Source organism: Sinohyriopsis cumingii, chromosome 18 (genome assembly GCF_028554795.1).
Source record: "Sinohyriopsis cumingii isolate HCF-2022 chromosome 18, ASM2855479v2, whole genome shotgun sequence".
Classification (NCBI taxonomy): domain Eukaryota; kingdom Metazoa; phylum Mollusca; class Bivalvia; order Unionida; family Unionidae; genus Sinohyriopsis; species Sinohyriopsis cumingii.
In genome coordinates this window covers 32945308-32958303 of record NC_142978.1, presented here as the reverse complement: position 1 = coordinate 32958303, position 12996 = coordinate 32945308, and the positions used below count along the sequence as shown (strand labels likewise).

The 12996-nt window shown below is 34.4% G+C and overlaps 1 protein-coding gene across 1 annotated transcript in view; it reads left to right on the top strand.

The window, feature by feature from the left end:
• LOC149776340 (peroxisomal bifunctional enzyme-like) overlaps positions 1-12996 on the top strand; it is a 68290-nt gene that overhangs the window by 30900 nt on the left and 24394 nt on the right. The window contains exons 7-11 of the mRNA XM_089942859.1: positions 1026-1172; positions 4162-4314; positions 7761-7904; positions 9660-9779; positions 12358-12510. Coding sequence (XP_089798985.1) covers positions 1026-1172; positions 4162-4314; positions 7761-7904; positions 9660-9779; positions 12358-12510 — 717 coding nt within the window. The remainder of the gene's footprint in view (positions 1-1025; positions 1173-4161; positions 4315-7760; positions 7905-9659; positions 9780-12357; positions 12511-12996) is intronic.

Genomic DNA, 12996 nt, shown 5'->3' with positions numbered 1-12996 from the left:
TTCCTGAATGACATAAAATCTGAAAGGCAAAATATTACTGTTCAGAGTAATTTTTATACTTTTATTTAATTCTTTTTTGGTAAACAAATCTATAATTGTTTAATTTGACAGACTGATTCAATACCAGTTTCAGTTAAATTCAACAGTGTCTTCATATGTTTTCTTGACACCTAATATAATATTTGTGATGACTATTCAAAGATTACAGACAGCACCTGCAGTTGTTCATATACCATAGTTGTATTAATACTGTAGATTAAGACTGATGTTTTATTTTCATAAATTCTTTCTAAGCTTCAAATTAAAATTTTCCTGCTGCACATTTAAAACATAAACATACATATACTTTATCATTTTTTCTAAAGACATTGATGCTTTTCTTGTTGTTGTTACATGTTAATGTTGTTGTTCTTGGAGCATCAGTGCTTCCATTAAGCTTTTGTAGTTTTCTTTGAAACTTGCATGTATAGTTATGAAACTTGATGGATTAATATACTAGTTGCCATTATAAAAATAGGTCACAGTGATCCACTTTTCACATTCCACTTGTAAAATTAAATTATTACATTTATGGAAAGAAAATCTTTCTGCCTTGTACAGGTATCTCATTGTTCATTTAATTTGTTGTTTGCCTCGATCATGAAATCCACAAAACATGGTACTCCTCAAGGAATAGCGATTTTCCATTTTTTATTCTATTGTTCTGGGACTGCTCAGGTGGCCTAGTGGTTAGAGCATCCACCTTGGATGTGGGAGGTTGTGGGTTTGAAACCCAGCCAAGTCATACCAAAGACTTATAACAATGGCGCTCAGCATTAGGAAGTTAGTGTTAAGACTGGTGGGCCTGGTGTCAGGATAATATGACTAGGTGGGACATGATGCTGCATGTCTGCAGTATGATGCCCCAGTGCTAGACATCACTATAAACTGTCACACTACAGACATCATAGTCATACTGAAAAGTTTTTAATGTTATGTTAAAAATCCAAATAAACACACATGCTCATTCTATTTTGCTTTTTCAGTTTTGTCTGAAAGCCATCCAGGCGTCAGTGCAGTTGCCATATGATGCTGGTATGGAACAAGAGTTACAGCTATTTCAGCAGCTTGTTAGTTCTCACCAGGCCAAAGCACAGCAGTATGCTTTCTTTGCTGAACGAACATCTGCAAGGGTAGGTTAATTAAAGGCATCACTACTGTAAGTGATAGGTCTCAAGGCTAGTAAATTTATCTGTGAGCTAGTGCAGTGCATGATTTTGGTAGTCCATATGGCTTAGCCAAGAGACAAAATAAAATAAATATTTTATTATCTGTTTAAACTTTGATTCTGCTATCTGATGCATACATTCCCAGACTGGTCAGCAGAATTTCATTTGGAAAAATGAAACAAAAAAATATAGCAAATGCAAATTTAATACTGCTGTACCTTGTTATTGTTTTATTTGATCGCTATTACTGTATATGCTCGCATATAAGCCCATTCGCATATAAGCTGACCCCCAAACTGAACAGGTATAAACACTAAAACGTGTTTGTCCCGTGTATAAGCTGACCCACAATTCCGAGACATCTCAAGATGCACGAGGTAAGTTCTAAATGCATTTATTTAGGCAAACTTATAATGACATGTTTACTTATCTCTAGGTTGGCGTTCATTATTATTAAAAAGAAATGGTATAAATTTGTTTGAAAAATAATTTATTTAATTTTCTGTTTTCTTATTGTTTCTGCCTAATTTAGATTTGTGTATAATTTGATCGAACGATGACAAGAATTTAGCAATCACGAGTTGCTGTAACACTACCTCTCCCTTTTGACTCGATTATTGTTTGTTTATGCATTATTGCATTGGACATTTTATATCAATGTACCGGTAATTATGTTTTTACTTTGCTTTGAAATTGTAAATAACTAACTCATTAAAATGTAATCCAGTAAGACAACACAATGAACAACAATACAGCTTGATTCAACTCTCACAATTAGGCTACTGAACCTATTTACATAATGGCACCACCACATGTACATTGTCGGTTTGATTACACGCTTAATTAAGTACATCCCTTTGAGTCAAATCATGAGCACCTTTGTGCTAAACTTTAATGATATCTCCAAAATACAATAATGAAGTTTCGGAAATAATGCTTCAAAAATTATGCCAATACCATAAAAGTTGAGTCGTAGTTTGCTCTGATGTTAATGACCTTACACCATACCTGTCAACTTTCACACTGGGAGGAGGAAAACAAACTCCCCAAGTTTTGGTGTCGCTCCATGCCTACCTCCCGATTTCATAATGTCTTCCGATTTTTGCACAGAACTCCCGATTATTACATTATGACTTCGATTTTTATTTCTTCTAAACAAGAAAAGTCCTACATGTTCTGTTGTATCACCTGTGAATTATTGTTTTGACAAAATAATTACTAAAAAGAATTCGCTTCTTCACTAAATAGAATGTTAGTTTAAACATTATTCGCATAAATTAATATTTTTTGATCTCTATAACATTACAAAAATATAAAAAAATAAACCACACCAAAAAAATCATCCACAATTAATTTCAATCCCATGATTGATCACTACGAATGTTATAACCCCATATGCTATAGCACCATTCCCACAAAAGAAACTTACACAAGTGAACACCTGGCATATTTATGCCATATATACCAATGTTAATTACCATCATTAAATTAAAAGAAGGAATGTAAATACATATCACACACCAAATGTGTCCTCAAAAAACTAATTCAGAATACATGTTTTATAGTAAACAATATTAAATGCTTTACAAGTTGACAATAAGGGAATAAGGTTGGATATACGAGGGAAAATATTTGCCACATGTACAGTACCATGAGGCTGCCGATTTAGGTACCTTAAGTTCAACAAAATTGGGAATCCTTTATTTGCCAATTAAATGCTGGTGCTTGCATAACACAGAGTAGTGTAGAACTTGGTTTCTTTGAATTACGACGGAGGGCCAGTCATTTTCACAAAATGTTTTGCATCAATAAGGATTAACTTTTAATTATTCGCTCTGGCTTTCTTTCTTGTTTATTTAAGACTAATCTTTAGCTTTTGTGCAGTTTGGCCTCAGCTGACCAGAATACTGTAAGAAAATAGGGCACGTCCTGGGGAAAAATAGGGTACATCACAGGGAAAAACGGCGAGTCAATTTGCAAATTTCACACATATTGGACCAGGCGATCGATCAATATGTTACACATCAATGTACTGGTGTACTTGCCGGTCAAAATTCCCTCTTAACACAAGCCAGTTTCAGGGTTTTACTGATTAACTGGCCTGTATTGCTGTCACAAAATGAAAGACAAATTTGCCGACTATCAACATAGGAGATGCTGAAATGTCAAGCTTTTCATTATGTGGAAAGTTATGATGTTTGTTCAACTAAACCACAAAACAAAAATTGATTGATGTTGATCTTAGTTGATCTACATGAGAACTTTGGCCTCTATTATTACCACTCTTCATGAACATGTAAATTATGATGGTTATGTGCCTTGTACAATTAAACGTGCAGGACCTTTCGAAAAATATTACCTTCATTTTTTTAAGATATTAGGATGTTTAGGAGATAATAGTCTTGTATTTGAAGATATTAAGATGCTTAAGGGATAACAGTGTTATATTTGATGATTGATTGATGTTTAGGGGATAACAGTCTGTATTTTATTTGAATTTAATATTTAGCAATCGTTTCAGAATATTTTATGAAGAGATTATTTCAGTATGAACTTAATTTATGATGCCCTAATGACACAAGGTAACTAATGATGTTACCGGATTACTATGGTATAATCAGGTAGTTTCAAATCATTGATCTGCTTATGACAAATATATTGAAAAGCACCAAGAAAGTTGTTCTTTCGATTCTTGGAATCCCCAAACCACACTTAGTTTTAGTAATCTTTGGTGAATTTAAATGTCAGGAAAACGTGACCTTATTGATGCCCATCAGATCATCATTTTAATGAGATTGTTATAAATAAAGCATTATTATTATTATTGCTATTATTGCTAATGTTTTTGACTGTTTCATAATTTTTATGTTTTAGATTTGGTTGTTCAGCTACTAGTAATCAGAAATAAAATTATACCTGCACATATTTCAACCATTTTCTTATTAATTTACAGTGGCAGCTTCCCTCAGGTGCTAACTCCCAAACTGCATCTCCTCTGCCAGTGAAGACTGCAGGAGTGATTGGAGCTGGGACAATGGGGGCTGGAATAGCCCTCTGCCTGATCACTTCAGGAATACCAGTAGTACTGGTTGAACAGGACCAAAAGGTACAAGTCATCTCTAAAAGGAATACATCAATTGACACTTAAATTGTCATTAAAGATGACTTTGGTGCTTAGACCTGCTGCTTTTGTCTCACCTGTGAAGGATAAAGCTATAGTCCATTCAGCTTAGCAATATCTGAACTTTTTTATAAGCATCTCAAAATTGAGATAAAAGTACCTAATTTTTTCTGTGCATGAATGATTTCAACACCATTTTTATTGACATACAGTGCAAAACTATTCATTAGATACAAGCTGAAACAGGGTGGTCTCCTTATATGCAAATTTGTTTTTATGTTGTCATGTCCTATTCATTTGTTTTCAGCTCTTGGTCATAATGTAGTTGACTTCCTTGTGATTTCTTGGGAGCTACATCCCTGTATATGTACATAAATCATGTCAAATAATGTGCCTGTCACAGGTAAGTGCTTTTTCTTTGAATCAAAATATAGATTTTATTACTTGCGACACAAATCATATCTTAAACAGACATCAGATGAAATTTTAAATAGTTTAAAGAAAAATAGATGATGCAGATGATGTTTGCTTGCCTGTGGCATGTGATGGGTCCCATAATGGCACAACTCTATATCAAAAATAAACTCTTTCATAACTTTGAGGACCATCATGATGGATTATATGTCGACCACTCTTTTTCAGCTTGTATCTAATGAGCAGTGTTACCGTGTATATCGATGCAAACAGTGTTGAAATCATTCATGTGCTAAACAAATTCAGTCTGCTTTTACTACATTTGAATATGCTTATGTGAAATTCTCTGAGCTACAGACATGGATATTGCTGATTTGAATAAACTGTAGTTGAATCTATTATATGTGTTGATTTGGCGTTGGAAAATCCCACCGGAATATCAGAATTTGTGGAGATGAACAATGCTTTGCTTTGTTCCTGCCTACAAATTCTGATCCTGAGGTTTGGATTTCCCTAATTTTCATATTTTGGGATTTCCCTATTTTGGGGGGGGGGGAATTTCCCTATTCCATATTTTGGGATTTCCCTATTTCACAGGATTTCCCTTTTTTTGGGTTGGATTTTCCTAACCAATATCAACACATATGAGGACTTATTTTTTCCTCGTTTCTTACAAAGAAATGATGCTGAAAAACAAAGATGGAATATTTTCTGAAAGCTTTTACACGATTAGACAGAGCATAAAACTTAGTTTACAATAATTTCTTGTTAACATATGATTTCATTTTAAAAGGCTAGCAGAATGTGTTTTCAAAACACAGAAAATGCAAGAAACAAGCATACATTTATGACCTCACAAGCTTAATGATGTCATCTACAGTATCAGAAAAGTGCACATGTAGGAGAGGCATAGGTCACATGCTTTTCTCACGTGGACAGACTATAACACATACATTCAACTAAAATATTGACACAAAAGTTTGTATCCATGGTATTTCACCATTTTTCTAGACTATTGAAGTGACAGAATGTTTCATGACTTGTGACAAATGTCAACTAATTTGTACATGCCGGAAATTGTGTCCATAATTTTACCATTTATATCATGCTCAGGTATTAACCAACCAGACGTCCCTATTCATTTACTCAGTTATTTGGTTGACTTGTCGTTTGATTATATGGATAGTTTGGCTTTGTCACTTCATGGAAATTTTGTTTTTCAACATGTGTATCATGTCAGAACATAACAAATCCATTCCCCAAGTTTCGTTGAGCCCACAGAATGGTAAAGTGAGAAATAGACGGCCACTTTTTTGGGCACTGGTACTGTCAGCAGCTTATGTTCAAGAGTTTTCATAGATTTGGGTTAACCATTTATCTCATGTAAGTGCCTATGGACACATCTACCCTTTATCTCATAAAAGTGCCTTTTGTCACAGCTACCCTATTCTCATAGAAGCGCCTTTTGACACATCTACCCTTTGTCTCATATAAGTGCCTTTGGACACATCTACCCTATTCTCATAGAAGCGCCTTTTGACACATCTACCCTATTCTCATAGAAGCGCCTTTGGATGCCTCCACCGTTTTGCATGGAAGTGAGTCTGACATTTCTACACCATTCTCATGGAAGCACACTTAACTGCCTGCTGTAAGCATCAGCCATTTTGAGCTGGTTTTCGTAGTGCCACCTTCGGGGAAAAACCCCTATTAGATACTACATTCATTGATGTCAATGATCATTACGTTAGGTCACATGGTCCATGTTTAAACTCTAGTCATAATCTGCTATTTAAAGTAACCATGTCACATTTTCCATTCTCCAAAAAGAAGGCAGGGGATTTTGTTCAGTACTTTTCTGTTAAAACTTCAATAACATTGGTAAAGACTCTGGTATTGATATAGGCATCACTGAGTTTTTATAATTTATCAAATTCAGGTGATTTAATGATGTAGATGTAAACAAAGAACTAGCAAATTTTTTAGTATGAGAAGTTGCCGCTACCGTTGGTCACATGGCTTCACTGGCTTGATGGTAAATGAGTTCTCTCAAGATTTTAAAGTAGATAAAAAAAATTATTCCATGAAAAGTAAATATACAGCTATAATGATCAGATTTTACTCTTAAATCTTTCTATACAATGGTTAAAATTGATATTGTACATAACATGCACTGCACTGCTGTAACAGTTAACTGGCAGGCCTATGTGTATAGAGTCAAATAGGTAACAGGTGTACTATTTGTAGCACACTTTACTGTTTAACTTTGGTACATTTATATCAACTGCCTACAAAACCATACACTCTTTGATAGGGGTCTCAAACACACTGCCTGCAGGGCCGCATGCGTTCTGCCAAGCCATATCATGTGCATGCAAAATGATTGGCATCATAAGGCATCATGAGAGATTATAAAGGTTTTGCACCCCTTGGGCCATTGAAAATGCCCTCATGCGGCCCTCAGGGTGGTTTGAGTTTGAGACCCCTGCTCTATGAGGTAAAGGGTTAAAGTTTTTCATTTGCATATGTTTCCTAAACCCATTAATAGATTCTCATCATACTTGGTAGAAGTCACTACAAAACTGAGACAATTAATTATCTTGTTGCCTTTACCTTGGGGTCAAGGTAACAGTCTTAACAAATTTGCATTACAGTTTGGGTTCAAATTTTTTCATTTGCTTTAATTTCCTGTACCCATGAATGGATTTTCATCATATTTTGAATGAATAATTATGATGCTGAGATAATTCATTCTGTAACATGCTCCATGAATGCTTTGACCTTGTGGTCAAGGTCATGCATTTTACAACAATACTTTGGTCATAGGCTTGACATGTAGGCCCTGGTCTTCTCGTCAAAGTTTTATTTACAAATAAAAGATAAATTACTTGGGTTGAGAGTTCTGGCATAGAATGGTGGATAAGTCCAAATGTCTTCATCAACTGGAAACACAGTTATAACCTGTATGATAAAGTTATAACATGTGCATTAAGTTTGGAATTCTGTTGTTTGTTCAGTTTTTGGAAAAAGGAGTAAAAACAATGGAGGGAGACCTTAGAGGAAGTGTTGCCCTGAAGAAGATGACAGATGAGCAAGCCAAGAAGACCATGTCAATTCTTAAGCCATCTGTCAACTTGGAGACTCTCCATGATGTGGACCTGGTAAATTATTTATCATATCAAATCATTGATTTATCATTCCAATAATCCATTTCATATCATCATAGCTGCCAACCCTTATGATTTTGGCATGAATTTCACGACTTTTTCAGCAATTCACTGATTCATGCCGAATGCAAAAAAATACAAATTTCCCAATTTTCAGGTATTTTAAATCTTTAATAAAATAACCAATTTCCTGTTATGTGCTAGTCGTGATATCAACAGTTGCCAAAACGGTCCGGTACTACTGGTCATGATATTAGTGGAACTATAGCTGATTGGTACTGTTGGCCCAGTAAGTATTTTAGCGTATTTTAATTAATATGTATAAAAGTAGTTTTACAAATGCTTTTAAGAGAAACTGGGGCCTAACTGGAATTTTGCTCCGTACAAACACTTATTTGAATTACGATTCACCAAGGAGGAAAAAGAAATGTATTGCACAAAAAGTGAAGTTTAGTGTGGAATATACCAAAAATTGGCCGTGCATCCAGCCATCAAACACCGAGATACATCATGCTTCTTGCACGCAGTGTGCCACACATTTTAGCATTGGGCATGGTGGCAGAGACGATGTGAAGAAGCACATAGGTAACAAAAAGCATATAGAGGTTGTGAAAATTAAGAACTTGCAGCAGATTTCAACTCTGAAATATTTTAAGCCATCAGCAAGCTACCAACACTGAAGCATTGTTTGTGAATTTTCTTATGAAAAACAATCTACTTTTATCAGCTGGAGACCATGCTAAACATTTGTTCCAACAAAAATTCCCAGTCTCAAAGATCGCTTCACAATTTCATATCAAAATTCACTAATTTCTTTCCCTATTTTCACTAATTGCGAGCCTGGAGGGTTGGCAGCTATGTATCATTCGTCTGCCACAATAATAGTTAATGTTTTTTATTTACATTTTTAAGTGCATAACATTTGACTGACAGCTGAAGACATAATGTTGGAGATGTGTGATGTGTATGTTTTCAGCACATGTTTGAATTCTTTATCCATTATTAACAGTTTTTTTCTAGAAACTTAAGAATATTTTCTGCTTAAAAGACCATTCTCAGAACAAACAAAGGTATCATTGAGAAGTTTTTATTTCAGCTTGTTTTAGTTGTGAGTGAGACATAGCAGTCACTTTTCTGATGGCAGCATCAAGATAGCTTGGCACTTTTACCTTGAGGTCAAGGTCATAGTCATAGAAGATTTGAGTTAAGGCTTTTCATTAAAGTCATTTTCATTTGCTTATTTGTCATAAACCCTTTGATGGATTTTCTTCATGCATTGGATGAATCGTTATGAAAACAAAGTAGTTCAGTCTGTGACATACTTTCCTCTTTTGACCTTGGAACAAGGTCACATTTTACAGTGATGCTCTGATCATTGACTTGATATACAGGATAATACAAATAAACACTGGCATACAAAGAATGATATGTCTTGTCACATAGAAAAAAGTTTTGAAGTTACTATGTCTATGACATTATATGGGATACAAGTTTATTACAGTTAATAGACTGCCAATCGATATATTGTTTATTGAAAATGCATCTTGGTAATAGGTTATAAAACAGTGGGACTGAGAACAAGTTTCAGCAAAATCTATTTTAGCTTTTATTCCTAGTAATGGACATTTTGGAAACATATGCATGTTTTACAAGTTGTTTTGGAGCTTGTCGGGTACTTTTGAAATGCTACTTGTCCATGGGACAAATGCTTCCAAAATGTAAAAATCAAACCCAATAAATCCATTTCAGGTGATAGAAGCAGTCTATGAGAACCTGGCCCTGAAGAAAGAGATATTTGCCAAATTGGATAAGATTTGTAAATCAGAGACCATTCTGTGTACCAATACTTCTTCTCTGGATATAGATATGGTAAGTACATAAAAACTTGAAAACAATCTATCCTTAGAAGTGTTAAAAATAAGCCAGCTAGTTTTTATAAGTTTTCTATTTGTTGGCCATTCAGTTTCTTCAGAGTTTTCATTTGATACTGAAATGGCTTCAAAATACCCGCCTCCCGTTTTTCATGTATGACAAATGCAGAGAGAATATTATAGAATCATTGCTGAATATTTTAGTAAAAATTAAAGTCAAAACTTGAAGTAGAATGTTTTAAATAAAATTAACAATGAATGAAACTAAAAAGTAATTTGCCAAAACTGATTTAATTTTATGCAACATATTAACTCTGAAGTAAGATCTGCAAACCTTGCTTTGTTCCACCCACCCCCAAAATCTATATCCCCAGGGTAAAGTTCCTTGGCAGTAAGAATAGACACAATGCCAGTATTCGTTACATATCTGAATTTTTCTGTTCATGACCAATATATATATATATATATATATATATATATATATATATATATATATATAGGGTGAGAATCTGAATAGTCTCCTCAGGTGTCAGGATAATGTGACTGGGTGGGACATCATGTTACAAGTCTGCAGCAAGATGCCCAGTGATGGACTACTATAAACTGCCACAATACAGACATCATAGCGATATGACTGAAAGATTGTTAAAGCTATGTTAAAATCAGATCTAAATCACATATTAGTATTAAGTAACTGTAACCTAAGTATGTTAGTTATGTCTACAACTGTTCTTTATTGCGCAATTACATTATTTTTTTAATATTTATCTTGTTGTTATTGACTGACTGATAAATTTATTGACTGACTAATTGTCCTGCAATTAAACTTTAGTATGACATAATACGCTTCGGACTAATCCACCGCATTGGAGATCATATTGTAATAAATTTGGAGTATGTGCATTTGGTTATAGCACCCCGTTTTAAGGAATTCTTAGATTTGTGTGATTACTTGTTTGATTATTTGAACTTGATGCAATGGAAATATTCCTTAGCTCAAAATAATTAGCCATTTAGTAGGAGCAAACATCACGGAGTGAAGTGTTAGTGAATTTCCATGATAACGTGGTTGACTTTTTGTGAATTCAGGTCAAAACCGCATGGGTGTCCCTGGAGTAATATAGTCCCTATTAAAACCTAAAGGTGTGCATTAGTTGTGTGACTGCAGTGGCAGTATTTACGGTAGGAGACCAGTAAATTACACAAAGGAATAAACAAGAAGGGACTCGGCATATACCATTTATGTTGCCATGGTGGCAAATTTGATGCAATTGTATTGGCTTTCTAATTTATAACTGAAGTTGTATAGAAGTCTTTGGATATTTGGGGTAAACTAATGACTTCAAGTGGAATTGTGTCAGGGTTTGACACCACTTGGTTTTATCATTACTTTCATGAAAGGAGTAGTAAGTAGACACAGAATTTTACATCTGTAATGATGGAGTAGCAAATGAGCTTACAGTTTGTTTCTTTATGCAGTAGTTTCTATCTTATAAGGCCACACTAAGCACCGAGATGATGGTTTTATAAAAGCCAAAAGGAGTAACTTCGAACCAGTGTGTGGCAACAAAAGGGAGACCACTGTAATGTAAAGTATCACTGACACTGGATTCCTAAAATCCATATTGATATCATTCAGTAACATTATTCTTACATTTGTTTTGGCTCTGCTAATATTTTAACAGTGAAAATAAATTTGCGTAATGACTAATATATACTAACACATTAACTCCTGGAGGTTTTTGTTGTTTTCGCCTGAAATTCAAGTATGAAACACATTTTGAAAGCTATTTCTGAATACATCCTAAAACATCTAATTCCAGGTGATTTTCCAATAACCTAATGCCTTGTTGTGTTAGAAACATTGTTTTTCATTGGTTATTTGGCTCATGCACGAACAGAAGGGTAGAAGTTGGAGTTACTTTTTTTAATACTTTTTTTTTGCTTTTGCATTATTTTTATATTGAGACTACTCTTTATTCCAAATGCCCATCTTATCCTACTTTTTGCAAAGGTTCATCTGTCTGTTTGCAGTTTATACCAGTCTGCCTTAGATCTGAGACCAAAATGTCTAAAATCCAGACACAAAATCGGATTCTGACCATGGGCAAATTTTGGGTGGAAAAAATTAGGTCAAACAAATTAGGGTTTTCCCTCTGTATTTTGTAGTGCAACTAGAACTTCTAGATTTTTTGGTATCATTGTAGAGCTACATCTGTCTACCTTTCTATAATACCACCCACTTTGGTGTATCATACAAGACCTTGACGCTACAGAGCTCGGCAGTAGGCTACTACATCTTGCCACATAAAATCATCACCAGGGATTAATAACAAACATTTGAGGTGGCAGGTTGGAGTTAGTTGGATCCAACTTATATGTGAGTATATATGGTTCTAAAGAAAATTATGATGCAATATGGCATCAGTAAATAAAATAGTTCAGGTACATCCTGGACTTTAATGCCAGAAATTTGTAGTGAATGTATGTTCATTCCCTACCTTTGTCAAAATGTGTAGTAGCCTAAAATTAATATTCAACAGTGTTACAGCATATTTATTTTCATTTAAACTTAGATTGCTGAAGCAACCAAGAGAAGGGATAAAGTTGTTGGAACTCATTTTTTTGCTCCAGCATACATCATGAAACTTCAGGAGAATGTATATGGAAAGGATACATCTGCTGAAACTGTTGCCACAGTTATGGCACTTGGAAGAAGAATAAAAAAGGTTAGAACTGAAGTCTGTATTTTTCATTAAGTTTATTAAGAAATTGGTTTATTGATGGAAGCAGCACTAAATACAGTAAGGGTATCACTTTGTTGATATATGCATTTCAGTGGCTTTACTGCGAGTTCTCTATTCATTAACATTTTTTAGTGTACAACTCAAGCTCAGATTAAAAATCCAAGCATTATTATATTCCATAACTTTGGTTATTGTTAATTTAGAATTACAGATTTTTCATGGTCTCCTTTTTTCTTGGTACTCTACTTTCATTGTTTTTTCTCATTTAATCTGTAACAGGAACATGCTATTTGCAATAGATGCCAATTCTGGTAAATTGTTTGGATGCTTAACTGCACATATTTTAAAGACCCAACACTAATGGGATCCTCTTGAGGAAACAATTGTCATTGACTGTATCCTATTGTGGAGACAACAGGATCCCTTCTCCAATCATCTGATTTACCATCTTACTAGCTTATATGTCAA